Source organism: Colletotrichum fructicola (assembly GCF_000319635.2).
Source record: "Colletotrichum fructicola Nara gc5 chromosome Unknown KSG_Nara_v1_contig02, whole genome shotgun sequence".
NCBI lineage: Eukaryota > Fungi > Ascomycota > Sordariomycetes > Glomerellales > Glomerellaceae > Colletotrichum > Colletotrichum fructicola.
Window position 1 is genome coordinate 5,906,814 of NW_027094052.1, and position 26,887 is coordinate 5,933,700.

The following is a 26,887-nucleotide window of genomic DNA, read 5'->3' on the forward strand; positions in this document are numbered from 1 at the left end:
ATGAGCGCTGTGCCCCTTGTCACTATGAGCGCTCATTCTAGAGTGGGATGAGCGCTCATTCTAGTCTCCACTGAGCGCTCATTGTGGGTCCCTTATCTATGCTCATTCCTTATCATCACGTGACCTATACCATAGTTCTTCCGTTCCTGAGTGAGTCCCTGTTGTTCCCGTGATCCTGCAGAGTACAAATGTCCTGTCCTAGCCGCCCGACGCCCGAGTGGGTCGCGGTTAACTGTTATCCATGCATAACGGGTCGTAACAAAACGGTTGTGGCGGGAGGAAGCGTAGGGCTCCGAGGGGCGGTTGGGCGTAGGGGATGCCGAGGTCTTGATTCACGTTAGGAAACGATGAATTGACCGTACCGAGGACTGAGAACGTGTTATCTTTCGGGCTGAGAGAGAAGCTGTTACCAGTTCCATATGAAGTCGGTATCAGCAGCCTGTCATCTTAATTGCTCGCCATCGCGGCAAAGGCCAGCAAAGGAACAGCAAGACCGCGCATCATGATAGTGTTAGACTACCTAGTTTGTGATATAACTATAGAAGTCAAATAATTAGAAAGAGACAACAGACTAGTATAGTAGTTCATCTAGAAGTCCTTAGTTCTAAAAGCTTATAAATATAAGTCTATTGTTGTGTTACGGTCAGCTATCCGACAGTAGGGTCTGCTAACAGAAGCTGGGGATTGACACGTTATAACAGTTCACTGAGGTCGTGGTCTGAGTCGTAGGTCGTAGGCTGATAGTAGATCGGTCGTCAGAGGCTAAGGTGATCAGTCTTAGGCTCAACAAGTAATTCGCAGTGAAGGTAAGCTGAGAGTATCCGTGAGGATGAATACTAAGTTGATTGCTGAAGAGCTATGGAAGTCTGACCATGAGCCAGGCTCAGGTCATACTATATACAAGTTCTGCACAGTATCTCCTGTGGTGGCTATGTAGGATATCCGTGCTATCCAACATATCCATGGATAGCTGGGATAGCGGACATATCCAACATATCCATCTTTGCCCTGTATCCGTGCTGTTCCCGAAGTCACGTGACCTGTACCATAGTTCTTCCTTTCCCGATGGTTCCTGGTTACCCCTGTGTTACTGCTTACATATGTTCTGCGTTAGCCGCCGAGATGCCAGGCGGGGCTGTTCCAACCTGTCATGCCTGTCGGGTCGTAACATAATAGTTGATTTAATGCGTTGTGGTTGAGAAATACTAGATGTTGTTGTGTACGTGGGAAAAAACGGCCGGCTGACTGATGAACCACGTTATAATAAGATAGATAAGTTAGCTAAATAAAAAACTATATCTATATATTTATATAGTTATACCTTTTAAATATTATACTATAATAAAAAGTAAGTTACTTAGTATTAATTAACAAAGCTATGAAAGCTATAACTATAATAAGAATATATAATTATTTAGATATAAACTATACTATATACCTAAATTACTAACTATAAAGATTAACTATAAAGCTATTTATTTAAAATAATTAGCCTAAAGAGGTTTATAAGGTTTTCTTTAAAATTAAGAATATTTAAGCCTAAGTAGCTACTTAAAACTAAATAGTAATACTAAATCTAAAGCTAATTAAGCTTATTATAAAATACTTCTTAAAAAAAGTAATAAAGAAAACTTTAAATACTTTAAAGATAATAATTATAAAGCTTTTTAATCTAGTTAAATAGTTTTAAAAACTATAAAGTACCTTTATTAAACTAAATTAGCTAAAAATAATAGCTAGCCTCTATATTTAGAGACTTTGAAACCTCTTACTTATATATTAAAACACTTAAAAAAGTAACCTTTATTTGAAATAATACTTCTAGTTAAGTTATAATATTATTAAAGCTTTAGAATACTCTTAAACTATAAAAAGCTCCTTAAATACTGAGTAAAATAAATAAATCAGCTAAATAAATAAAAATCTAAAGATTTGTAATAATAATAGATATTTAAACTATAATAGTTATATAAAGAACTAGTTAATTTATAAATAAACTAAAACTAAATAAGTATTTTAAAATTATTTATAACTAAAGTAGAATATCTAAAAAACTTAAATTATAATAGCTAACATATAGATAATATAAACCTTAGCGCTTTACTTAATTATATACTGAATCTAAATAATATCTATTAATATAATAACTATAACTAGTTATCTAAGTTATAAGTTATAACCTAATAGTAAATTAATTGTTAAAAACTAAAGCAATTAATTTTAAACTTAATAAGTAATTTATAGTAGAAATAAACTAAAAATGATTTAAAAATAAATATTAAGTTAATTACTAAAAAGCTATAGAGTTTTAACTATAAACTAAGTTTAACATTATTCTATATATAAATCCTAAATAGTAGTTTTTATTTTCTTCTAAGTAATTACCTATATATAAAGTAATTATAATTAGTTAGTATTTCTAACTAATTACTAAGTATTCTTTCTTATACTTTACTAATTATTTCTTTATTTTATTATTATATAACTTATATTATAGTTTTTCTATCCTAAGTAAGTACTTATTATTCCTATAATCTTATAGTATAAATATCCTATCCTAGTTACTTAATACTTAAGTAGGTTGTTCAGCTATTATCCTTATTTATAGGTCGTAACAAATAACTACATGGTTTCTTAACTGTTACGACCCGTTATGCATGGATAACAGTTAACCGACCCACTCGGGCGTCGGGCGGCTAGGACAGGACATTTGTACTCTGCAGGTTCACGGGAACAACAGGGACTCACTCAGGAACGGAAGAACTATGGTACAGGTCACGTGATGATAAGGAATGAGCATAGATAAGGGACCCACAATGAGCGCTCAGTGGAGACTAGAATGAGCGCTCATCCCACTCCAGAATGAGCGCTCATAGTGACAAGGGGCACAGCGCTCATGAACAAGCAGAACTGTTCATATAAGACTTATATATATAGTATGACCCTGAGCCTGGCTCATGGTCAGACTTCCATAGCTCTTCAGCAATCAACTTAGTATTCATCCTCACGGATACTCTCAGCTTACCTTCACTGCGAATTACTTGTTGAGTCTAAGACTGATCACCTTAGCCTCTGAAGACCGATCTACTACAGCCTACAACCTACGACCCAGACCACGACCAAGTGTACTGTTATTACGTCTCAATCCCCAACTTCTGTTAGCAGACCCTACTGTCGGATAGCTGACCGTAACATTAACGCTTAATAAGTACACCTCGTCTTAGAAACCTGCTGAATTCAACTAATAAACTACGTTGTAGCAAACTCGTTGACTGGGAATTATGTCTCTGTGCATTCTGTATTATGCTTTCATCCCCATCAAGCCAACAACTTCGGCACAAGTCTCTAGCGCACTACATGCGGCTCTAGCAACCGCCTCGTCTACATCTATCTTTTCGGTATCTCCGCCTCTTCTGGTGAGAGCATCTACATATGCACTGGCTGCTGAAAAAAGAACAAATTCTCTGGCTGAATGTGTCCCGCCGGCCGCTCTCATGCGACTCTCGAATATTCTAACTGATGAGTCTAGGACGTCCCGAATATGCTGCCTTGAGGAAGAATGCAGGGTCGGAAACAGATTCTCCTCCAACTCAGATACCAAATCAAGAAATAATGCGGCAGTGGCCTGGCGTGGAACCGTGGAGAAGTGTGTATGGCCATGAATACGTAAAATAGAGTAGGCATCGTCTAAATACGCCGGAGGTACAGACGCTTGAGCCGCAGCGAGATGATCTGGTTGCTGTGCTGCACTAAGGTAAGCAGCTGGTTGTTGCACGCCGCAAGGCTGTCTCCGCAGTGGATGTGAGAGAAGACGGACGGCGGTTTCCATGCGCATCTGACGTGAAAAGTAGAAGGCTGGCGTGCTGCATGCTCGGGTGGCAAAACGTCCGTGAAGGGCCAGGACGAATGGTCGAGTAAGGGTATCTAGGGTTTTGACTTGGAAGTCTGATAATTGGGGCTGCTTGGATTGCATGGAATGCAAGGTGTTAAGGTCCGAATTGCAAGCTGCGCTCAATTCTCCAGCCAATTGATGACTTTCTTCAAATGTGTAGTCTGCGCCGGGGTTGTTGAGAAGCTGGAGAATTCTGAGACGAAGCCGTTGCGTGCCAGATAGCTTAATGAGGACAATAGAGCGAGTGGAATCGGACTGAGACGAAGATCGACCAATTCCCTCGTCGGCCAGACTGGACGGTGGCTCGCAATTGTAGGCATCCGGAGCCAGCGGTGGTGGTAGCCCTTCGTCGAGGCAGATCTGAAGGGAAAGCTCCAACATCGTGGCCCATAGGCGTCTTCTCAGCTCCGTAGTCCTTGGGTCGGCCGGAGCGATACCGCGTGCTGGAGACTCTCGGTGAAGACCCATTCTGATACCAATGTGAGTTGGGTCGTAGTAACCGAGACACAAAGCGGAGCTGGCTGAGGCTCCGGGATGATGTTGGATATTGCGTGTGAGAGCAAGTAGACACAAGATTTGAGCCATGTCCATTTGTGATTGTGCTCCAGTAAGCATCTTCTGCTCGAACCACTGCTTAACCTGTATGATCCAGCCTGCTGAGACCTCTTGCTGTGCACTCTCGCCCTCGGTCGGACTGCCGACACCAAGACATACACAAGAAGCGAGTGCGACAACAAGCAGTAGCTTGCATGCAAACGGCTCATCCTTTGTCGTGAGCTTAGCGGCTGGCTTTTCCCAGAAGTCATTATACTCGCGCAAGAAGACTGGCACGTCCAATATTCGCATAACCGACTCGAATGTCCTGCTATAAGCCTCAACAAGGACATCGCAGCGCACTTTTGATGGTATCATGTCTCGCACCCCCGAAGCTGTCAGGGGGGTGATTGAGGCGCGCCTGAGTATAGCTGCTCTCCTGTCGTGCTGACGCTGCTGTGAAAATCGTTCCAGCTTCGCAAACATGTCCATGACTGGCCTTACTGTCTCGTAGCCGGGCAATATGATGACATGCTCTTCCTTCTCTTGACCCGCGAATACACGAAGGAGAAGTCTCAATCCTTCGCAGCAAAATGAGGCGGTGTTAGTAGCCATGCTGCACTCACTAGACGAGCTGGAATCGCGATCCGGCATCAGACTTGACTGAGATGAGCTTGATGACATGTATCGGACCGTCTTCATGGGAGATGTACCCCCCGTAAATTCGTTTTGGGTGGTGCTGGACATATCCAGACCCATGTTAGCCCAGGTGACCGTGGATGCCAGGTCAAATTGGGGACCGAGCGATGGGCCGGCGGCTACTGGCGACGCCTGTTTGTCTGGGAGACCGCATTTCAGGAAGAAATCCAGTTCTGGTATGTTCATGGTGCTGGCATCCAGCAACGGTCCCTGAAAAAGCTCACTCTCGTTGATGACTGGTTGCCCCAGATGAGGGACCACATCGAAGATCGAGCCATGACCGACGTTGGCGAGCATGTCAGCATCTCCAATCGCATTCGACGACACAACTGACTCCGAGGGTTGCCTGTCGTGTCTGCCGATGCTGGCATTTGACATGGGGGAGCTTGGCTTTTGAGGGGTGGCACTAGAGCTTCTGCCATTGTCATTTTTGTTGCCGTCGCGATCTCGACTGATGCTGTGGTCCTTGGGGCCGGTGTTATTGTAGACGCACTTTGAGAGACTCCTTCTTGTGCAAAATGAGTTAGTTTTCGCACTCATACGGATTCGTCTCCCGGATAGTATTCTGATTGTCAGTGTGATAATTGGTGTCGCCTACCTCCTGCAATGCCCGCAAGGACTTCTGAGGTCGCACGCAATTTTCCTCCGACGGCATTCTGTGCACGCCACGGCCGGTCTTCGTCGTTTGTGTGGTGGTCCTGGATCCATGTCTGTAATCACTGGGCTGATATGTGTGCCAAGAACGCAGGTAAGAAGGGCGTCTTAAGTACGTGGCTAAGAGAAGCTTTTCCGTGGCTAACCTTATGAGGCTATCTCTTTGAATTACGTGGGCGAGGCTATCGACCTTACTAGTAATGAAGCTATTTTTGATACAGGGCTGGGAGCTATAATAGTCAGCGATAGTTAAGTTTAGTATAAGTAGTTATACTAAGCCTATAGGTATATATACTATAATCTTCTGATTAGATAAAGTATTACCTTAAGTGCTTTAATTAAAGTTATTTATTATAGACCTTCTTATAAAGTAGTATAGAAAGCTTTTTAATTTTTTATAAGTTTATTAAAACCTAATAGCTAGATGTTATAACTTATAAATATAAATAATAGCTAAATAACTTACTTAGGTATTAACTTGCTAAAATAAAACACTTATAGTATAAATTATAAAAATAATAAAGAATTACTTAATAAAAAACAAACTATAATATAAGTTATATAATATTAAAATAAACTTAAGTAGTTCATATAGATATTTAAGTATTTAATAGTTACTAAATATTTATTAGAAATTATAAAGTACTTATTAATATTTATTTAAAGATTAATAACATAAATAAGAAAATTACTTAAACTTTATATATAGTAAGCTTGAAATTAACTTAAACTTAATATTTTATAGCCTTTTAGTGATTAAATTCTTAGTATTTATTTTTAAAATACTTTTAGCTTACTTTTACTATGAATTACTTATTTAGTTTAAGGTTTATCACTTTAGCCTCTAAAAGCTAATCTATTATAACTTAATACTTATTACTAAAACTAATAATAAAATATACTACTAATTAGTATTAATCTTCTATTTCTATTAGTACATCTTATTAGTAGAAAGCTTATTATAATATTAAACTAAGTCTTAAGTATAATATAAAGTAAATAGTAGTAATATCTTAAGATGTAGTATATACTTTTAAGTATAATAAAATTTAAGCGCTAAGATATTAGTATAGAAACAGTATATTTATTACTATATAAAGTTGATAAAGCTATATTAACTTTTTAAAAGAACTAAAATTTAAATATTAAGTGTTTAAATAAGAAAGCCTTAGTTTGAATAGATTCTTTTTATAATAGATAAAGTTTATTCAAGCTTGTTCTGCTTGAATTATAAAGGACTCCTTATATATTTCTAATAAAGACTTAAACTTTATACTAATAACGTTTTAGCTTTAAAGATTAATAGTTATAAAAGTAATATCTTTAATAAAACTTACTATAATCTTAAGTATTATTAGATAACATTAGCATACTATTATTAAAGGGTATATTATATATAATATATTACTTACTTAAAGCTGAGTTAGAGTAATAGTAATTATGATAATAATCTTAAATCTATAAATAAAATAATTATATAGCACTACTAAGCAATATATCAAGCTAAAGTAATACTAAACGAGTTTATATTATATTAGTTTTCTAAAAGAAAGCTATATTTATTACTATTAATTTTACCTTAAATAGCAAAAAGAATATATTCTAATAAGTATATTTTTAAATATAGGCTTCTTACTACCAAAGAATATAGTATTAAACATAATAGTAATTTAAATTTATATTAAATACTAATTTAAATAGATATAATACTACTTTTATTCACTAACTTTATACTAAAATATATATCAATCTAAAATATTAAACGTTTAGTACAAAACTATTAAGTTAAGTTATATATAATTAAATTAAATAACATTTAATAAGCTTATAAGGTATAATAAAACTACTCAAGCTTTTATATATAGACATTAATATAAAGATGTTTATAAGTAGAAGGATTTAGTTTATATTTATAATTTATAATTACTAAAAAAAGGTATTAAGTAAGAGATAAGAAGGTGTAAAAATTAAAGCAAAACTTCATAATAGTAATAAATCTTAATATTAAAAGAAATTTTATAAATTAAATAAAAGAAGTTATTAGTAGGTTTAATATAGTTATATAATATGTTATAGCTTAATAACTTATTTAAAAGCTTATAGCTTAATAGATTATTCTAATATATATATATATATATATATATATATATTTTAAAAATTAAAATAAAAACTATATATTAACTCTAGTTCTACTCTTTATATATTATTAAATAAATTTTAATATAGCTTTATATATAACTTAACTTATAAAAGCTTAAATAAATAATACTAGTTATAAGGAAATATCAAGTTCTGATAAAATTGCGTTAGTTCCTAGGCGCCCTAAAACCTCTAGCGTACTGCGCTACAGAGCAAGAGCAGATGAATGAGATTCCGGCCGGTCGCGCAAGATCAGATTGATAGGATTCATCGTATGTCTCGCGCTGCACGACACCCACTTTATTGTGGGGGTGCTTCGGGGTGTAGGATCGCCTTGCTTGTCATCGCCATGCTGGTACTCTCCACCTCTACGCGGCGCTGATTAAAAGGTCGTTGATAATTTGCCCACAGGTCCAACAGTCCTTTTAGCGATTGCTTCCATAGCCACCCCACTCCGTAATCGAGTACCTTTTCAGCCTGCGGTTTCGGTGACGGCACGGACTATCCGGCATCCAAGACAATTGACAGCCAGCCAGCTTACATTGACGTTCTCCCCAGGCTGATGTCGTCTCACTTCGTACTTCTGAGTGCAGCCTAGCTCACCCCTTTTCCCCCACTCTCAAGGGCCCACTCAAACGGCGTGGAACCTCGGAATGCTAGGGGTCTGCCAGGGCACACGTCGTGAAGGATTCCGGGACGGCTCCTTCTTGGCTCCTTCTTGGCTCCTTCTTGGCTCCTTCTTGGCTCAGGGTGTTGGAAGAGCTAAGCTTTCTGCTGTGTCTGTTCAGACCAGATTTACATAGATGCAGACGCACAATGACTACATGTATCCGAAGGTGGTGACGATGAAAGCGGTTCGGTGCGAAAGGCACCTGTTCATCATCGGGGATTGGCGTCACCAGCGTTTATCAGCGTTCAGCCTCAAGCACTTGACCACGTACGTGGGGAATAGACTGGAATAAAGTGCTTGGACGGTCGCTCACTGATTAGGGCTGTGGGGATGCTGAGCAAATTAGGCGGGTAAGGCAGCTTACATTCATCCAGTTCTGCGAGGCAGACTGAAGGCGACGCAACGTTGGTGTCCAATTCCGAGTGCCTGCGGCATATGCAGGTCGATCAGACCTAACAAACCTGATCGCCGTGGCTTTCTGGATCTGATATAAGCTGAGCATTCATGTGACGATTTTGGTCTACGTGTAACGTGAGTCTGAGAGACCTTAAAAAGATCGCCGTGTCAGATCTTTCTCCCCTGGAACATATTTTTCAATTGTGCAAAAAGAGCATTGGAGAGATTTCAACCTCGATTGTAATGTGCGCATCGCCATTTGTTGGCCTTACAGTATGAATGTCTCAATCTTTGGTGGTGTCCACCCTCCCCGCCTCCTCTTGCACACTAAGCGCGGCCCGCTGAGCTTCTGGGGACTCTAGCCTCATGATTACTTCCGATAACCCAATAAGGAACCCCGTATTCTGGCCAACAGAGAGTCGAGGTAACAGCTGAAGGCTCATGTTTGTACCAACGCCGGCGTCTTCTTCACAGTCATACGATTTCAAAGTAAATGACAGATCATTTGTTGACTTCAGGGTTCCCACTTAAATTTATCGATCCCGCCGTTCACGAAATACACTCTGTGCTTGCAAGCCAGTTGTTTATTCAATGAAATGAGTCATTTGGTTTTCAACACATCAATCTGCAGACGCTAGCATTTACAATTGTTGGCAGAACCAGAGCAAAATTTTTTAAAGCTTGGTTTAACTGGCGTAGCTGGCCATCTGCATATACTGCTGCCTGCCGCGTCGGTACTTACGGCGGGTGATGAAACGTGAACGATTAAGGCTACTAACGCAGACATCTGAGAGGAACGGGGAGCGCTGACGGTCTAATTTCTAGTCATCGCACGATTGTCAATCATAAAGCCTTTTCTTAAGATCGGCAGTTGGAATTGGGGGCGAGAAAGAGGAGTTTTTTGTGCCTCGGGGCTCCAAACAACCACATCTAGGTTCATGATGTTGGAATCTACCCCCCAACGGCTTACGTGTTATTCCTCTAGAATTTTATCTATTATAGGAAGTAATATATCGATTCGGCCTCGATAGTCAATTTCAACTGACAGGAGCCAGTTAATAGCCAGTGAACTAATTATGTTAAACCCAAACTAATTCTCATCTTCACTGTTCTATGTGTCGAAATTGCTCACTAAGACCAGCGTTGCATTGTCTAAACACGTTGCATTATCTTGACGCTAATGTTACTTCGACATTGAAGAATCTATGTTGCAAGCTGGCATTCCTTTCTGCAACGTAATGCGCGGACCTCTGCTGTGCCGTTGCAATGAACCAATCCCCTGGCGCGTCAGCTCTCAAAAGACCCCAACTGATCGCCAGTCATGGTGGTGGCTCATCTGGACCGCCAAGTCAGCCCCAATCCCAATGCCGCGAAGCCGCCCCTCGGAAGCTCATCGATCCCCGCAGGGGTGTGCGTGTGTCCCACGGTCTAAGAAACCAGGGGGGAAAAGCGCCATTGCGCCAAGGCGGGAGCGAAAGCCCGAGCGGGGCAATCTGGTTTCTCAAAATCAAGATCTCTGGTGTGCACTACATGCTTACGTATGACTTTGGTCATCCAAGTCTCCCTTGCTTCGCAGTCGAGAAGGATCCAGACCCATGCGCCAATGGAGCCCAGGAAGCTGTGCCGCTCGCGATTTTGAATTTGGGGGTAGGTTGCGTGCTCGTAAGATTGCGTTCGCGTTGCCCGACATTTCCATTAGGAAGGCCGCCTCCCCCGTTCCTTGTCCGCGGAAGGGGGCGCTACCCGACATGCACGATTTCAGATGTGCGCCAATCAGACAATTTACCGTTCGCCAGGGTTGACGCGGCGTACTTTCCGTTGACTGGATGTTGGTCGAGATTTCAAGTGCATGAAGATGGGGCTGGGTTCACAAGGTGCTAGGATCCTCCGCGAGCTCTTGGAAGACCGCGTCTCCCATTGTTACAGATACATCCTCATAAGGGATCACTTGCGTTCCAAAGGGGCGTCACATTTCACTAATTTATAGCGATTTTAGTCTTATCTTCTTTCAACTTCAATTCAGCGGAGACTTCTCGCGCAAACTCTGAAAAACTTTATTCTCTGATAGACTTTGTTCTTCACGAAATAGTGCTTAAGTCTAAGTAAGTGTAAAATTAAGTCATCCGACATAGGCCTTCCTTCTGGCGTGGAGTAGTCACACTTCAAACGTCAGGCAAGCACTGTTGTAGATCTGAAATAACATTCTCTGACGCTGTGGTCATTTGGGGGTTATTCTACAGCTTCGTGACAACCAGGCTCATGTCAGATTAGCGTAGCTTTGAACAAGGACTACGCAGAAATGAGTACGATCTGGCCCTTCGTTACTTCCACTTAAGCTTTAAGAGCTCTCGGCACGTCTTCTAACTCTCATCTTAACGTTCTTGGGCGGAGCTTGCAGCTCAGCCACCTGTCTGTTCATGGGGCGGCGGCCTTCATACTCAGCCGGGAACTCCAAATCGTAGTGGTTCAGGATGTGAGCCACGATCATCTTCAGCTCGAAATCGACCAAGAAGCGCCCAGGGCAGGCATGACGACCGTGACCGAAGGGCAAATAGTCAGGAGACGTAGACACAAATGCATTGGTGTGATAAGCGCCCTGCTTGGAAGACTTATCATCACCATCTGTCGCCCCGCCTGCAGCCTTCTTCTCTTGTTCCTGCTTCTCTAGCATGTTCGAGAAACGCCAGGGGTCGAATTTGTCTGGGTTCTCAAACTTGGCGGGGTCACGTTGGGCTTGGGACGCGAGGAAAGCAACAATGGTGCCCTTCTTCAAGGGAATGCCGGTATCAGTGACGATACCATCCTTCATGACCTTTCTCAACAGACCGCGGTTGCCGAAGGGGAAGGTCACGCGCATAGACTCGCGTGCGATGCTATCGTGGCCGTTCATCTTGAGGAACTTGCTCTTCTCCCAGCCGCCAGGGCCACTGGCAAGCGCAGTCTTAGCCTCGTCGCGGAGCTTGTTGATGGTGTCGAACTCTTTGTCGCTGTCGACGATGTTGAGAAGCATCTGAACACAGGTGCCTGCGGTCTGATGCATGCTCACGAAATTGGACGCCGCAAGACGAGTGGCGATGACCTTGATGTCGTTGATCTCCTGAGGTCGCTTCTTCTGCGCGAAGCGCAACATGACCTGAAGCTGGTCCTGAGGCTGGTCGTCCGGGTCTTTCTCAAGGGCTGCGAGGCGAGTGTGATAGTCGGGTGTGATGTGCTGGGCAATTTTGCTGAGGTTGTGCCAGGTGTGGATGCTGGCAAGCCTGGCGACGACGGGGAGGAGGATCTTGGGAAGGCAGTTTCCGACAATGGCAGTGATCATGACGCCGTCGATAATGGCAAGGGTTCGGCGCAGGTAATCCTCGTTGCGGCAAAGTGGGAGGCCGACGGTGAAGCGACTAGAGCAGGCTGCGACGATGGTGCGCACGGTCTCGTCGAGGTCGATCTCCTTCCACTCAGTATTAATACCAAGAGTCTTGGGGACGATGTAATCGAGCTCGTCGTCGACGGCGGGAATGAGACTTTGCATCATGTTGTTCAGCTGAGTCTTGACAAGTTGAAATTGCCAGGGATCACCCCAGTAGCGAGAATGACCGAGACTGTATGAAGACAAGTTGGCTTCCAGGAATGCCTGCGAGACGCTGAGCGCGCTGTCAGGCTGCGCAGTGCACCATTCAGTAGAGCTTTCGGGCAGAATCAAGTCGGCTCGACCTCCGTAACCCGGGACTAGGGCGGCTTTTCCTTCCTTGCCAAACTAGAAAGGGCGTCAGAGGGTGTTCAGAATAAGTTATCTCGATGCGCCGTCATCGACAGACTTACACGGTAGTAGGCGTCGGTATATAGTGCAGCGCAGTCATAATAATATCTGAGGCGAGACTTGAGGCTGAAGCTCTTGGCACCCTCCGGTTCGCCAGCTAATGGCAATCCAAGGCCATCGTAAACGCTTGTCGCGAAGACGAACTTGTAAAGGGTAACGGCTATGGCAAGAATCGCTATTCCCGCTGATGAAAGCAGAATTTCGCTGGTGCTGGGTAGCGCGGAAACAATGAAGGACACCATCGCTGCGTGCAATGCAAAATTTGCAATCCCTTTGAGCTGGCAATTTGATAATTGGGTATTCGGAAGGAACACGTGGTGGACGGTATTGGAGGTAGAGTAGGCGTGATGATGGTTTATCCAAGAGTCTACGTTGTTGCATCGGTCAGTGATATATACCAAGATATGTCAAGATTAGGGTCTTCTTTCTAGGTGAGGACAACTTGATCATTTGTCATATTGAGCTGAGCGAGATGAGAATCGCGTGCCGGAGAGATGAACTCGGGTCGGACGATTCGGAGCTCCTGCACGGAGTATACACCTGCCACAATGCATCTCGTCTTGCTGCGCGGCGGAGTAAGGGCTGACAGGGCTTCATTCGACAGCGGCTTGTAGGGCGGCAGAGCTCGGGATATTCGTAGGTGGCGCTGCAACCTGACGGAGTATTCTGCGCGCTGCCTAGCTTCCGAGCCGCATAACAAGGATTGCGGGATAAGAGCCTCCTAGATTTAGAAAATGGGCCAAGTCGTATGGGCATGATCGGCGAAAAGTAAGCTGACAGTTTAGCGCAGGTGGTGAAAACGCTTAGTGATTTCCCGGGCTGGCCATCAGTGGCGGAAACGGCTCACCTCATATCCATGTCGGAGTCGGATCCGGGGATCCACTTTAGTTTTCCGAGTGAATGCCCGGGATGACTGGACGGCGTCTGTGGCTGCCTCGGCGTGAACTGGCTTACTTTGCGCCGGCTTTACTGGGTGCTGAATCGTATCTGGTTTGAACCGGAAATTCTGGCCACCGTCCCTCCTTGGGCGAAGTCGATTTGGACATGTGCCCGAATTGCTTCATAATTAACATCCTTTGGGAAGAACCTAAACAGTTTGACGCGATTCATCTTACACACCTAGCTCTTCAACATTAGTGTCCATCAGACTGGCCATAACAGAAATCATTTTTCCACCCATCGAAAACAACATCACGTCAGTACATCAGGGAACGGGTAGATTCGGCATGGCATACTTTCTGGAAAAGCCTCTCACCTTGGCTTGCGGGCTAACCATTTCTAACCGGCTAGTCAAAGCTGCTATGGCAGAAGGACTGGGTCGCAAGGATACAAGGAATCTACCCGCAAGCAGAGAGTGTCTGGATGTGTATGGAGAATGGGCAAATGGGGGCTGGGGCCTCGTCATCACAGGTTCGACCACCTCTCGGTCTCTTCGCGTTAACGAGGCCATCTTTCGCTCGAGCTCGCTGACTTTCTATACAGGAAATGTCCAAATTGACCCAGAACATCTTGGTGGGCCTGAGGACTTTGCTATCGACAGCACACTTCCTTCTCATACGACCCTCGCAGCGTACGCTGCATGGGCGCACGCAAGTTCGCGCAATAACACCAAAGCCATTGTTCAGCTATGCCACCCAGGCCGGCAAATCGCATTCCATAAGCGCCGAACCATGGCTCCGAGCGCTGTTCCAATGAACTTCGGCGACTCACTTGGTCCAAATTTGCTCAATAAGCTCGTGTTTGGCACGCCCCGTGAGATGACGGCCGAAGAGATTCGAGACGTGATCAACAGATTTGCAGGGGCAGCCCGCATCGTGGCTGATGCAGGGTTTGCCGGTGTAGAGCTGCATGGCGCCCACGGGTATCTACTCACCCAGTTCCTCTCTCCGGCTACCAACTTGCGCACCGACGAGTACGGCGGCAGTGCTGCTGCGCGTGCTAAGATCGTAGTGGATATTATTCAGGCAATCCGCCAAGTTGTACCAGCAACATTCTGCGTTGGTCTGAAGATCAACTCAGTGGACGTTGGCAGCAAGGGCGCGTTGGCGGAGTGTATTGACCAGCTGAGACTGATCACCGAAACCGGTGGGCTTGACTTCCTAGAGGTGAGCGGAGGCAGCTTCGAGAACCCGACCTTCAGCACCGGCGTTGGAGACGCCACAGACACGGGCGCCAAAGCTAGCACTCTCGCAAGAGAGGCATTCTTCCTCGACTTTTCGACTGCCATTCGCAAGGCCCTCTCTACCGTGCCTCTTCTCCTTACAGGCGGCTTCCGCTCACGCAAGGGAATGGAGGCAGCTCTCAAGAGTGGATGCTGTGATCTGGTTGGACTTGCACGACCGTCAGTGTTGGATCCGCTATTACCACGACGAATTCTTTTGAATAGAGTTGTACCGGATGATGAGGCCATGGTAATTGCGACACGAGTTCCTGAAGGCAACATGGCCAAGAAGCTCGGAGTAAAGCTGCTTGGTGTTGGTGCGGAAAGGGTGAGCCTGAAGAAGAGAATCTCTCGCATGTGTATAAGTACTGACGTATCGGAATAGGATTGGTACATTAGACGTATGCATCGAATCGGCTCCATCAAGACATCGACGTTGATTACGGCCGCCGATACCAAGATCGGCACCTCAATCCTTCGTCGATTTCTCTCGCAACGAGGCCTTGCACAATCACAACATGGCATCTATTTAGCTGGGAACATTGCTGATGTCAAGAAGACGCTTCTAGATAATGGAAGATCACAACACTCTTACGAGACGATGCGTCTGGATCAGTCCAGCGTCGCATCCGTTCGAAGAGTGGCAAGCGACATCAACGAACGGGTGGCAGCCGGATTCATGCCGCCGATTCAAGCTTTGGTATTAACCAGCGACCAAAGTCAGACAGCTAACTTCCTTCTGTGCCTCTTATTGTTGCAAAGCATGGACAAGAACTGCGGCAGGATTATAGCAGTAAGGAGCAAGCCAGACAGGTCTGTAGTATATTCGTGATGTGCGCATGCGTCGACACTGACACAATCTCTCTTCAGCGCAAATCGTCTCGATGAAGAGAAAGACTCTGCTTCCAAGTTGGACGAGTCTAGAATCTGGCTGTAAGTTGACTGTTGCAACCAAAAACATTAAGCTGAGACTGACAATCACTGTCCTAGGGCCCAACTTAAAAGTCGCTTGGCTGCTGATCCAGCATTGTGCGATATTTCTGTAGCAGAGGTGATTTCCGAAACTGGCTATTCAGAAAGCGGTAGAGTAGAGAACTGGCTATTGTTTGCAGTGATTTCGAACATCATGTGGCTTCTATCAGCGATCGTGTCATTCGTTTGGCCGATGCATGTCGCCGATGGGTCGGTCGCCCGGGACGTGGTTCGCGCAGTTGGCGACGACGTCAACGGCGTTCATCTATGCGCCTTGGCTGTGTCTGAGAAAGATGCCATGGATGATGCGGAGAGATACGAGCGTTCTTGGCAAGATGCATGCATGCGGGCGGAAATGCAAGAGGGGGACACAATTTTGACAGATTGGCGATGATTTCGCTGAGGAAGTTTACTACGCTACGAAAATGACTGCCAAACTTCAAGGCAACAACCCAATATTTTCAGTGCGTTTACCAGCGCAATATATAAGTGACAATAATATTTAAAAATGAGTGAAATTTTTGCGATAAGCTTTAGGCTCAACGGCGAGGTGATTTCAGCCTCACTCCTCAAAGTTCAAGAATCTTGAGATGTGGCAATATGGACCCGGTAAATAAAACTGAACAATGATACAAACATCATTCCATTTAACTCAAAGATCGCTTAGGCCTTTAAAGTTCATTTTCAGGAGTCTGAACTTTGTCTGGCACTTGTGTATAGATTAACAGAAATTTTGTCTTCTGATGTTATCCCGCCATATTACTAATTAGTTGATCGTTAAATGACCAACAAAACCAACATCGCCGTTTTCGCATGATTTGAAGAGACAGAGATGGTGAAAATGGGAATCTTGATCTATGAGATGGGGATTCCGCTGGAGTGAATGCTCCGTGTTCTTTAATACAATAGATGCGCCGCGCATGAGGCCCAGCCGTCTGCAAAGTTTCAACACCATAGTCTCCTTCGTTTTACAGTATTATTTCCTTTGTGCCTTTGCTTTCCCGCCAATGTTGATGCTTCATATCTCCCGCTGACTCTGTACTGATGCTTGCACCTCCGAGATGGTTAAATTAGGCCTTGCCCCAGAGACCAGCCTTGTCCGTAGTCTTGATGGTGAAGGCGAAAAGACCGCCAGCAACGGTAATCGCACCGCTGAACATAGAGACCGCAAAGAAGTTGCCCGTAGCTCCGACGATTGCACCGTTGATAGGAGGTCCGATCAGGGCACCGACACCCGCCACAGCCATACCCATACCCATGTACGTTCCCACCTCGCTAGGATCGGGAGCACACCGGGACAGCGATGCAGCAGCGCCAGACATGATAGTTCCCGAGCCCAGGCCGAAGAAAACGGCGTACACAATGATGCCGGCGTTATCAGTGGCAGATGTCATGCAGAAAACAATGACACCGGTGGCGATAGAGCCAATGGAGAAGGTGTTCAGGTTGCCATACTTGTCTGCTAAGATACCCGGAACAATACGACCGAAAGTCGAGGTAGCATTGATGATGGCGATGAGATAACCGGCGAGTGCGGCGCCCATACCCTTGGAGACGGCGTAGGTAGGGAGGTAGAAGTTGGGTGTGAACATACCCACGAAGATGATGAAAAGCGCGACGGTGAACATAAGGAAACGGGTCTGCTTCCAGGGGTCGAGTAAGAAGAGCTTCGTCTTTCGGGGCGGCACGCGAGGCTTGACGGAGACGACGGCAAAGGTCATAAAGAAGAGGACAATGAAGCCGACGATGCGCACAGACCAGCCGAAGCTGATGGGCGAGCTGTTGAGCAACTTTGACAAGATGATGGGCATGACGACGCCGCCGACAGACGAGCCAGCAACCGCAAGACCAAGCGCAGCGGCCCGCTTCTTATCGAAATACTGGGCGACGGCGGCGAAGGCGGGGATTTGGAGGAAGCCTTGGACGAGTCCCATGAGAATGCCTTGGACTAGCATGAAATGCCAGTACTTGGAACAGAGGGAAAGCATCATAAGAGCGAAGACATAGAGGACGGCGGCGGGGTACATGATCTGGCAGATGGTGTTAGTATCAATTCAGATTGAGGTTTCCGCAGCATACGAGGAGGGAAATATCCTTACCAAAGCGCCATGACGATCGAACAAGGGGCCCGCGAGCATGCCGGTGAAGAACTGGAGGAAAGACTGCGTGGAACCGATCCAAGAGATGTTGGAAGCGGACTGGCCCTGCAACTGATGCGTCATGTAGTATTCTTGGAAGATACCGAATGAGTTGGAAAGACCGAGAGTGCAGAAAAAGATTGTCGCAGAGCCAGCAGCAACCATCCAAGCGCGGAAACCACCATCGGGAGCTGCGTTTGGGTCATTTGTGGCTTTCTCGTTGTCGTGATTGAGAGAGTTGGTAGAGTGAGCACTGTCGTGCTCGCCGGTAGAAGAGTGTGGAGCTGCGTGGCCGTCGAGCTCGCTGGGCAAACCCGCTCTTGAAGTCTTCTCGGGCGACATGATCGGATTTTGCCAGGTGTAAGATGGTAGAGAGCCGATTTCCTGCTTCGTAACTTTGTGGCCGTTGCCGTGGTGTTTTTGTTTTGATTGATGTCGGAGTTTTATCGATTGTTATTTGATTCGTGATACCGATGTAACGGCTTTTCATTGAAACTTAAGGGCACGAAGGAAGACCCAATATATAAAACTGCAGACGGCGGCCCCTTCTTGTGAACACCCCGTGGACGGACTCGGACTCGGCGTCCGGACTCGGGGTAGGAGTCGGGAAATTCGCCCAAAAATCGGCTAAGCCGAAGATATCCTTCTGCCGCGAAGATCGGTGGATCACGGTAATTTGCCTGATTGGTGAAGTTCCTTCGGAAATGGGGTCAGTCCAACATATTCCCGTGCCCACCGCGCGCGCCAAGCGTCATCAGATGGCAATCTTGTCCTTGTTTTCGAAATTCTCCCTTAAGGTTGCCTCACAACCTCGACATCGGTCGGCTTTTTAGGTCCACTTTCCCCCTCGCGTCTATCAGATCCGTCCATTCGAGAAGTTTTCGTCTCATAAGGGTATCACTAACAAATTCGGACGCCTGCTTCGAATGTTTAAAGTACCAAACTCATCTTCAGATAATTCTGGTTTCTATTCCATCCACAGTTGAAGGACACATTTACGAACTCGCGGCCACCTAAGTAATTTGAACACAGCACAGGTAACGTGAGTCAACTTTGAGGCAACTGCAGACTTCACGCCAAGGATCGTTTTTTCCCCAGTCTTGCTATTGACTAACGAATCCCGCTGCAGTGCAACGAGACATGCAAGGTCCCACACCTGACGGTCAGGCACGGCGCCGAAGCCGTCGGCCGGCTACATCATGTACCCTCTGCCATAAGCGCAAGATCCGATGCAATCGTGCTAGGCCGTGTTCTAATTGTCTGCGGTCCAAGACTGGGGCCAGCGGATGTGCGTACGAGAATGACGCCCCCAACCAGTCTCAGGTACCACCTTCAGTGTCTTCGAGCGACAAGACGCAGCATGCACCAGATCAAGTGGCGCAGCCGCAATCTCAGTATTTGACACCGTCGAGCAGCGGTATATCCAGGCAGACATCGACCGGCTTTCCGTCAATGTCAGGCTCATTAACCGCCAATAGCTGGACACAGCCGTCGAAACCAGCCAGTGCCAGTGGCCAATCCTGTCATGGCACGGAAGCGCTCAGGCTACAACTCAGAATGCAGCAGCTGGAGAGTCAACTATCAAACCAATCTCAGTCCATCCCTCGTCGTTCTCCAGTCACATTATCGTCCCCAGCTGTATCATCGTCTCCGGCACCTGCAACAGTCCGCGCGTCCGCGATGGATGCGGATGTGGAGATCATCAGCTCACAACTTGGAGGCACATTCCACATTCATTCGACCAGAGACACAATTCTGGGCCAAGATCAACCCCTGATAGCGAATGGCCTTAGTTTCAAGACGCGCTTGCTTGGACAAAGTCACTGGGCAGTTAGCACTGCACATTTGGCAAGACCTCATCAAATCCCACGCGGCTGTGTGTCAGTCACCCATATGCATATACTGACCGTTGACGCAGATTCGTGACATCTTCAGCACTCTCGGACAGTATGAAGGCACACCCGATACGAATTGGACTGGTATAGGAAGATGCAAGTCCTTGGCTCGGTACATCAAAGCCCGACGAACACCAGCGTGGCCGCCGCCGCCGAACTCGAAACTCCCTAGCAAAGAGGTTGCCGACACTCTGCTAGACAATTATCTCCGCACAACTGAGTCCATATACCGCATTCTTCATCTGCCCACCTTCCGGCGGCAATATGAAGCGCTCTGGGTCAATGACACAGTCCCCGACCCCGGCTTTCTCGTACAGTTGAAACTGGTCCTTGCCATTGGCGCCGTCACATACGATGACGAATTTTCACTTCGAACGTCGGCGATTCTGTGGGTATATGAGGCCCAAGTCTGGTTGGCCGAGCCTAATTTCAAGGCTCGCTTGAACATCCAATTCTTACAAACCAACCTCCTCCTCCTTTTCGCCCAGGAACGTGTTGGTGTTGCGGGTGACTCTACATGGGTTCTCTCTGGCACCATACTGCGCAAGGCGATGCACATGGGATTGCATCGTGACCCCAACCACCTCCCTGGCCGTTCCGCTTACGAGGCCGAGATGCGGCGGCGTCTCTGGAACACTGTACTGGAGGTGGACCTCCAAGCTAGTCTAAGCTCCGGCGGAGCGCCGCTCATATCCATGTCCGACTTTGACACCGCGCCCCCTGGTAACTTTGACGAAGAGCAGCTCGAAGCCGATGGGCCAACTCCTAGGCCGCCGAGTGCATTTACGCAGGTTTCGGTTGCGATCGCCCTGCGCCAGACCTTCCCGCAACGTCTCGCAGTAGTGAACTTTCTTAACGGTCTCCGTGTGTCACCAGGAACGTATGAGGATACCCTACGTATCGACACTGAACTGCGAGAAGCGTTCAAGGGATTGAGTCGAATCTTGCGCACAGCCTTCAGCAGCTCCTCTTCACAAGCTCAAAATGCAAAGTCTGAGGTCCAGCTTGTCGACTTCCACATGCAGCGTTACCTCATATCACTGCACGCGCCATACTTCGGTCCCGCACACGGTACGGCATACACATACTCGCAAAAGGCCGTGGTCGAGTCTTCACTCCGTATCTGGCGTGCTGCGTGCCCGCCTCCGGCTCTCGCCTCCAATGGTCTCCAATTAAACCCGGGCGTTGGCGAGACCGAGTCAGACCTGCCTCGCTTGGCGTCGTGCAGCTCCGGATTCTATCAGACTGCCACTTTCCACGCCGCGCTCTTGATCGCCCTCGATTTGCGCTCCCAGCTTCAGGAAGAGGAAGAGTACAGCCTTCTTGGTCCCACGCCTCTGCGGCCGGACCTCATGTCTGTGATGGAAGAGGCGCGCATGTGGTGTTTGCGGGTCATCGAGGCCGGAGAGACAAATGTGAAGGGATACTTGCTTATGAATCTGGTAGCAGCACAGATAAGGAGCATGATGGGACTGATGAAGAAGGATGAGGTTGCTGGTGAGTTGATCAAAGCTGTGAAGGGTGTGGAGGAGAAGTGTCTGCCAATTCTGGAACGGATGGCGGAAGAAGTAGGGATGGATGCCGCTGGCGCGGAGACTATTGATGACATACTGGGACAGCTGCCAGAACCTATGGAGTTGTGGCAAGGGATGGAGGATTGGGTCTTCAATGACGATATGAAATCTGGTGATTTCGTGTTTTAAAGTTGGGCTTGTATGGAGAGATCATAATTGACAACAGTCAAACGGTTTCAATAATTAGAATTCAGCCCTCCTCATTCAGAGATTCGTCTACCAAGTTTGGAGTGAGTGTTTGGGCTCATGTTCTTTTTTTCTGGTGGCTAATTATGTGCATTTGCGAATGGGAAGGTCATCGTTTCTAGACGGAAATGGTCAAGCGACCAAGACATGCGTGTACCGACACAGGTCCTGCTCGCTGACCCGTCTACGGTCTCCAAGCTTGATCCGCAAAACACACTTATAAACATAAGTACTGACCATCATGTTCCCAATCAACAAGACTTTGCGGAGGAAATAGGGCGTTCGAGTTTCAGTCTCATAACCACGAGTCCATTACCATGATGGGGCATGCGATCAATAATTAGGTTCCAACTTGACATTTAGACATTCTGCGCAGAGCAAACATCGACGAGAACTCTTCCATCTACATGATTTACGCTTTCTCACACTCTATCATGGCAAACTCCGCAATGTCAGAGTAGTGCACGCCCGTAACCTTCAATCCAGCTCGTACAGCGATGTTCCAGAATTCCTCCTCCGTCCTCTCCTTGCCACCCATAGTTGACAGGAAGAAGTCAATTGCTGCCACGAGGAAAGAAGGAGGGTTTGTCGCCACGGTATCGGCGATCAGTAATTTGCTGTCTGGGGCCATGGCGTCGACGACGCGCTTAAGAATGTCGACAGCCTCGTCGTCTCCAAAGTCACGCAAGCAGCGACGGACCGAGTAGACCAAGGCACCTTAACTTCAGTCAGAAAACAATCGTCGTGCCGGTCGAACAGGTTGCATCCATGAACTCACCTTGAACCGGCTGTTCCTTGTGGAAATCAATCGGCATCAGAGTTGCCTTTTTGATATTCTCGTCTCCGTGTGTTTCGACGAACGAGATCACACCAGGCAAGTCCTGCAACACGCATCGCTCCATGGGAATACCCTCGTTCTCGTTGACAATTCTTTGCAGCGTCCAGCCCTTGCCACCGCCAACATCCACAATTACTTTCCGGCTGTGGGGTTCTTTGGCGGCCCGATCAGCAATCCACGAGAAATCGTAGAACCCGGTCTGGGGATATGCGCCGTCCATGAGAGGCATAGAAAGATGAATGTGGGCGACTCGCTTAGGATGCAGGCTCATGATCTGCGCGACCGTGAGCTCGGGCTGGCCTTCACCAAATGCTTTGATAGAGTGCAGCCGGCCCGTGGGCTCCTTGATGCCGAATTTCTCGTAGTAGTCGGGCATCGCGAGGAGAGGGTGCATCCATTCGTCGCATATCACCATCCACAATGAGGCGTTTGCGTTCGATGTGGTGGAATTGGCAAAAATGCGCGTGTGCGAGGTGTGGCCGATTTGGTCGTGGCCCCTTTGCTCAAGGAAACCAGTCGCAACCAAGACCCAGCATACGCGCCCTAATTCAAGACGTGAGTCGAATGTTCTGTTGCTGATGGGCATACCAGTCGAGCTGCTTACTGATGAGAACCGCATCTCCGCCAACCTTCTCGGCGAGATCTTGATAGCGGATAAATCCTGATTCGGGTATGTTTTCGAAGACCTTCCAGTTTACCAGGAGGCGGATGGCAGCAGCCTTACACCACGCCATGCTGGTGTCATATACGTCATCTAATGGTGTGTGTACCGCATTGCCGACATTACGGATCGTAGAGACAAGTGTGTCATGCTCCTTCTGGGAAGGTTCATTACCCGCGCGCAGGGTCTTCGCCGCGGATGTCAACTTGGCAGCGAGCTCTTCAAGCTTGTCTGCCTGGTTTGCAAGAGATGCGGAAGGCAGCTGGGTTGTGGTAGAAGGCATGGTGAATGATGTCTATGTTGGACTTTGAGACCTCTGGGTCAAATTGAAGAATGATTGTTTCTAGTGTCGAGAAAAAAGCGTTATAATGTGATAATTTTGTTATTAAGAACGGCTGAAAGGGCTTAAATTTGGGGGGTGTTTTATTCAACGATTTTGTCAACATAAGTATTCGCTCAATGGCGCTGTGAGCAGAGTCTCGGTGAAATGGATTACATGCGTCTATCGTTTCCCCGTCTGATGGTGCAACCTGGCCAGGATCATTGTCGCAGATGAGGCTCCTTCGCCCCGACAGTAAGTTGTTCCCGTGAAAGTGTACAGCCCTTGAGCAGCCGTTGTTTCGGGACAATCTACCAAAGACTGTCCTCCAATTGAACAATCAATCGGAATAAGCCCTTGTCTCTGACCATAAGCGCCGAAGTCAGAAAACTGCAACTTGCCGCCTGTCAGATCCCCGGGGAATAAGACGGAGAATTCGGGTTAAAATGCGCCATGTACGTATTTCGGGATTTTGTCCGTCTAAACGTCAAAACCCGTCAGCAGTGGAGAGCGATCGAAAGCCAATCAGACGAAAGGTTAAAGACGGCATCAGTCGAAGACTGAATCCAAACATGCTGTAACATTTACTTTTCGGAATGAGTGAGCTGATCGAGGAGCTTGAATAATTCCAAATCGTCTTCTTCAGTGTTTTATATCACTCATTGACCGGCCTGAATTTTCAGTCTTTGGCTGTCGTTGAACAAGCTACCGGTTGCGAAAACGTCCTTACATACCAGCTGAGATGAGCGTTAACGTAACCGACGATTTCAACACGGCGCAAGGCCAGCAATGGCTCCAAAGCATACATGACTACAGAGTCCCTCTGCTCGTCGTATCAACATGCCTCATTGCCGTCCTCCTCAGCAGACCTCTCAGCAGAAGCGAATCCGATAATGAAGGTGGCTTACCTGCCTCTCGCCTCTGGCAATGGGATCCTTTCCTGGGTCTAGATACCGTATATGGCCAGATGACGGCGCTGAAGACAGACACCTATCTCGACTGGCTCCAAGCTCTTCACAAAGGCCACAAGGAATCCAAGACTTTCTCCCTCCAGTTCTTCACTGGGCGCTGGATTTACACTATCGAGCCGGACATCCTCAAAGCCGTGTACTCGACCAAATTCAAGGACTTCGGCGTCGAGCCAATCCGCCGCAACTCCAAGTTCACTATGCCCTTCGCCGATAAGGGTGTCAACACAACCGACGGCGAGGACTGGCAGTTCAGTCGCGCACTGATTCAGCCCTTTTTCGAGCGCGATGTGTACCACGACACTGGCCGTATCAAGTCTTTTGCTGATTCTTTCATGGCCCTGTTCCCGGCCGTTGACGGCGAGACCTTTGATGTGCAGCCGTTGCTGCAGAGATGGTTCTTGGATATCAACAGCGACTTCATCTTCGGCAAGTCAATGGACTCGCTGATTGATCCATCCAAGGTCAAGTTTGCGACTGATATGGTGACTGCGCTGCGAGGCGCACGTTTGCGAGCCCAATCCCGTGAGTTTTCCTTCTCGTGTCGAAGGCACCAATGCGCTACTCAGGATTAATGCTGACCGGGAATCTAGACCGTTTTATGTGGGCTTTCAACTGGGGCTGGTGGCTCGAGGCTATCAACGACATTCACGCAATTGTCAACTCCCACATTATCGCCACATATAAGGAATTGGACGAGCGGGACCTGGCCCGCAAGAATGGCCAAGAGCTTGGCCCGGAACGTACTGATCTTCTTTGGATCATGGCCCAGCAGATGAGAAACGACCTTGAGGGACTGCGCTCCCAGGTCTGTCTCATTATTGTGCCAACGAACGACACCACGTCTATGTTCATCGCCAACTGCATCTGGTACCTTGCTCGACACCCTGAGGCGTGGGAAAAACTGCGCCAAGAGGTAGCTGAGCACGGCGACAAGCCACTGACTTTCGACGCGTTGAGAAACATGGTATATCTCAATGGCGTCATGAACGAGAGTAAGTTCGCTTCCCCTCAAACTTTTGTGTCAGAGCAATACTGAGATTGTTGCTCCCTTCCAGCCCATCGCCTGATTCCAAACAACGTAACCCAAGTTCGTGCATGTGTAGCAGACACGGTCCTCCCCATTGGGGGAGGCAAGGACGGCCAGGCTCCGCTGGCCGTCCGCAAAGGCGACATTGTAACCGTTTCCAAGAACGTCATGTATCGCGACCCGGACTACTGGGGCGCCGACGCTGATGAGTATCGCCCCGAGCGGTGGGTTGGCCGTCGCGGAACCTGGGGCTTTGTCCCGTACGGAGGTGGGCCGCGTAGGTGCCCGGCGCAGATGATGGTGCAGACCGAGTGTGCGTACATGTTGGTGCGGATCGCACAGAAGTATCGACGGCTGGAGTCGAGGGACTCAAAGCCATACCAGCCGGTTATGCGGATTGGGCCGTCAAACAAGCATGGTGTCAAGATTGCTCTCTACAAGTGATGAGCCTAATGTTAACTAAATGGAAACTGCTTTTCTTTGTTAGGTCGAAAACATGTAGTAGTCTGCAGATGAGGGTACGCATAGCTTCTCGAAATAACGTGCAGACTTTTGCAAAAAACAACATATTCCCCAAATGAATGCTCAAAAGGATTAGTTCACAACACCTTGCAGCAATACTGTAAATATATGACCCAGTTTATGGAACTTCTCAGACGTATAGTCTCACCTGCATTCAGAGGGTATTCCAGGAGAAAGAGATTCATATCTTCATTAGAATCACTTTTGATTGTATCAGAAGTATGTACAACAGGGAATCACAAAAATGTAAGACCTGCATATCTTTTCAATCCATTGCGTTTGCTCCAGCCACAACCCCAAGGCCAACAAGTCGTTGCGCTCAAAATGAGAACGACTTGCTGAGAAGGGCAGAGTATTTGCGTGCTACATTCTTTTCAAATTAAGCGTCGTCTCATAGGGAGGTTTTGACAGAGCTGCCTGGACAACCTGCTTCGTTGAAATTGTAAAAATGCATTGTGGAGGTATCACAATGCGGACGTACGAGGAAACAGTTGTTGCAACTCAGCTTTTGATAGACAACCAATAGCCGTGGGGAAAACATCACGTTGTAATTAGATTCATGCATTGACGCAACGTACCAAACAATAACTGTTACTTCCAATCCGCCAGAGCCGTCTCCCCTTTCTGAAGCTTTACGTACCCAACGCTGTCTCTCCATAAGATTTGTCTCTTCTCCAAATCATTCGCTTCGGCACTAACCTCCACGGGCTGCGTGCCATCCAAGTAGGCCCCGCCGGCTACATTTCCTTGGTCATTCATACCAGCTTCCATGATATCCCTCGCTGATACATGAACAGTACGCATCGGACCAGTACTTCCAGGCCAAAA

General features: G+C 46.9%; 8 protein-coding genes across 8 annotated transcripts; 4 read left to right on the forward strand and 4 right to left on the reverse strand.

Moving 5' to 3' along the window:
• Window positions 1-3,432: 3,432 nt before the first annotated feature.
• Window positions 3,433-3,893, forward strand: CGGC5_v004440 (uncharacterized protein; the record flags this gene model as incomplete). Its single annotated transcript, XM_066151285.1, has 4 exons — window positions 3,433-3,476; window positions 3,530-3,646; window positions 3,709-3,754; window positions 3,852-3,893. The coding sequence occupies 4 exons, from the start codon at window positions 3,433-3,435 to the stop codon at window positions 3,891-3,893; spliced, it is 249 nt and encodes an 82-aa protein (XP_066009335.1).
• A 222-nt stretch (window positions 3,894-4,115) lies between these two features.
• On the reverse strand, window positions 4,116-5,833 carry apdR-1 (Aspyridones cluster regulator apdR; the record flags this gene model as incomplete). The annotated part of the gene is made up of 3 exons (XM_066151286.1): window positions 4,116-4,361; window positions 4,607-5,630; window positions 5,724-5,833. 3 exons carry the CDS (start codon window positions 5,831-5,833, stop codon window positions 4,116-4,118), a joined length of 1,380 nt encoding a protein of 459 aa, XP_066009334.1.
• A 5,489-nt stretch (window positions 5,834-11,322) lies between these two features.
• On the reverse strand, window positions 11,323-13,037 carry tenB-1 (Cytochrome P450 monooxygenase tenB; the record flags this gene model as incomplete). Its single annotated transcript, XM_032024502.1, has 2 exons — window positions 11,323-12,732; window positions 12,798-13,037. The coding sequence occupies 2 exons, from the start codon at window positions 13,035-13,037 to the stop codon at window positions 11,323-11,325; spliced, it is 1,650 nt and encodes a 549-aa protein (XP_031878784.1).
• A 306-nt stretch (window positions 13,038-13,343) lies between these two features.
• nadA-3 (NADH-dependent flavin oxidoreductase nadA) lies at window positions 13,344-16,322 on the forward strand (the record flags this gene model as incomplete). Its single annotated transcript, XM_066151287.1, has 8 exons — window positions 13,344-13,370; window positions 13,957-13,990; window positions 14,086-14,205; window positions 14,278-15,136; window positions 15,182-15,284; window positions 15,342-15,769; window positions 15,827-15,889; window positions 15,947-16,322. 8 exons carry the CDS (start codon window positions 13,344-13,346, stop codon window positions 16,320-16,322), a joined length of 2,010 nt encoding a protein of 669 aa, XP_066009333.1.
• Window positions 16,323-16,998: 676 nt separating this feature from the next.
• On the reverse strand, window positions 16,999-18,408 carry apdF-13 (Aspyridones efflux protein apdF; the record flags this gene model as incomplete). The annotated part of the gene is made up of 2 exons (XM_032024498.1): window positions 16,999-17,958; window positions 18,028-18,408. 2 exons carry the CDS (start codon window positions 18,406-18,408, stop codon window positions 16,999-17,001), a joined length of 1,341 nt encoding a protein of 446 aa, XP_031878812.1.
• A 362-nt stretch (window positions 18,409-18,770) lies between these two features.
• On the forward strand, window positions 18,771-21,664 carry lepB-4 (Transcription factor lepE; the record flags this gene model as incomplete). Its single annotated transcript, XM_066151288.1, has 6 exons — window positions 18,771-18,775; window positions 19,099-19,108; window positions 19,196-19,267; window positions 19,339-19,389; window positions 19,479-19,520; window positions 19,985-21,664. The coding sequence occupies 6 exons, from the start codon at window positions 18,771-18,773 to the stop codon at window positions 21,662-21,664; spliced, it is 1,860 nt and encodes a 619-aa protein (XP_066009336.1).
• A 469-nt stretch (window positions 21,665-22,133) lies between these two features.
• fsa4-2 (Methyltransferase fsa4) lies at window positions 22,134-23,503 on the reverse strand (the record flags this gene model as incomplete). Its single annotated transcript, XM_032024496.1, has 3 exons — window positions 22,134-22,438; window positions 22,500-23,102; window positions 23,164-23,503. The coding sequence occupies 3 exons, from the start codon at window positions 23,501-23,503 to the stop codon at window positions 22,134-22,136; spliced, it is 1,248 nt and encodes a 415-aa protein (XP_031878827.1).
• A 778-nt stretch (window positions 23,504-24,281) lies between these two features.
• tenA (Cytochrome P450 monooxygenase tenA) lies at window positions 24,282-25,981 on the forward strand (the record flags this gene model as incomplete). Its single annotated transcript, XM_032024495.1, has 3 exons — window positions 24,282-25,032; window positions 25,101-25,502; window positions 25,566-25,981. The coding sequence occupies 3 exons, from the start codon at window positions 24,282-24,284 to the stop codon at window positions 25,979-25,981; spliced, it is 1,569 nt and encodes a 522-aa protein (XP_031878826.1).
• Between the last annotated feature and the right edge of the window lie 906 nt (window positions 25,982-26,887).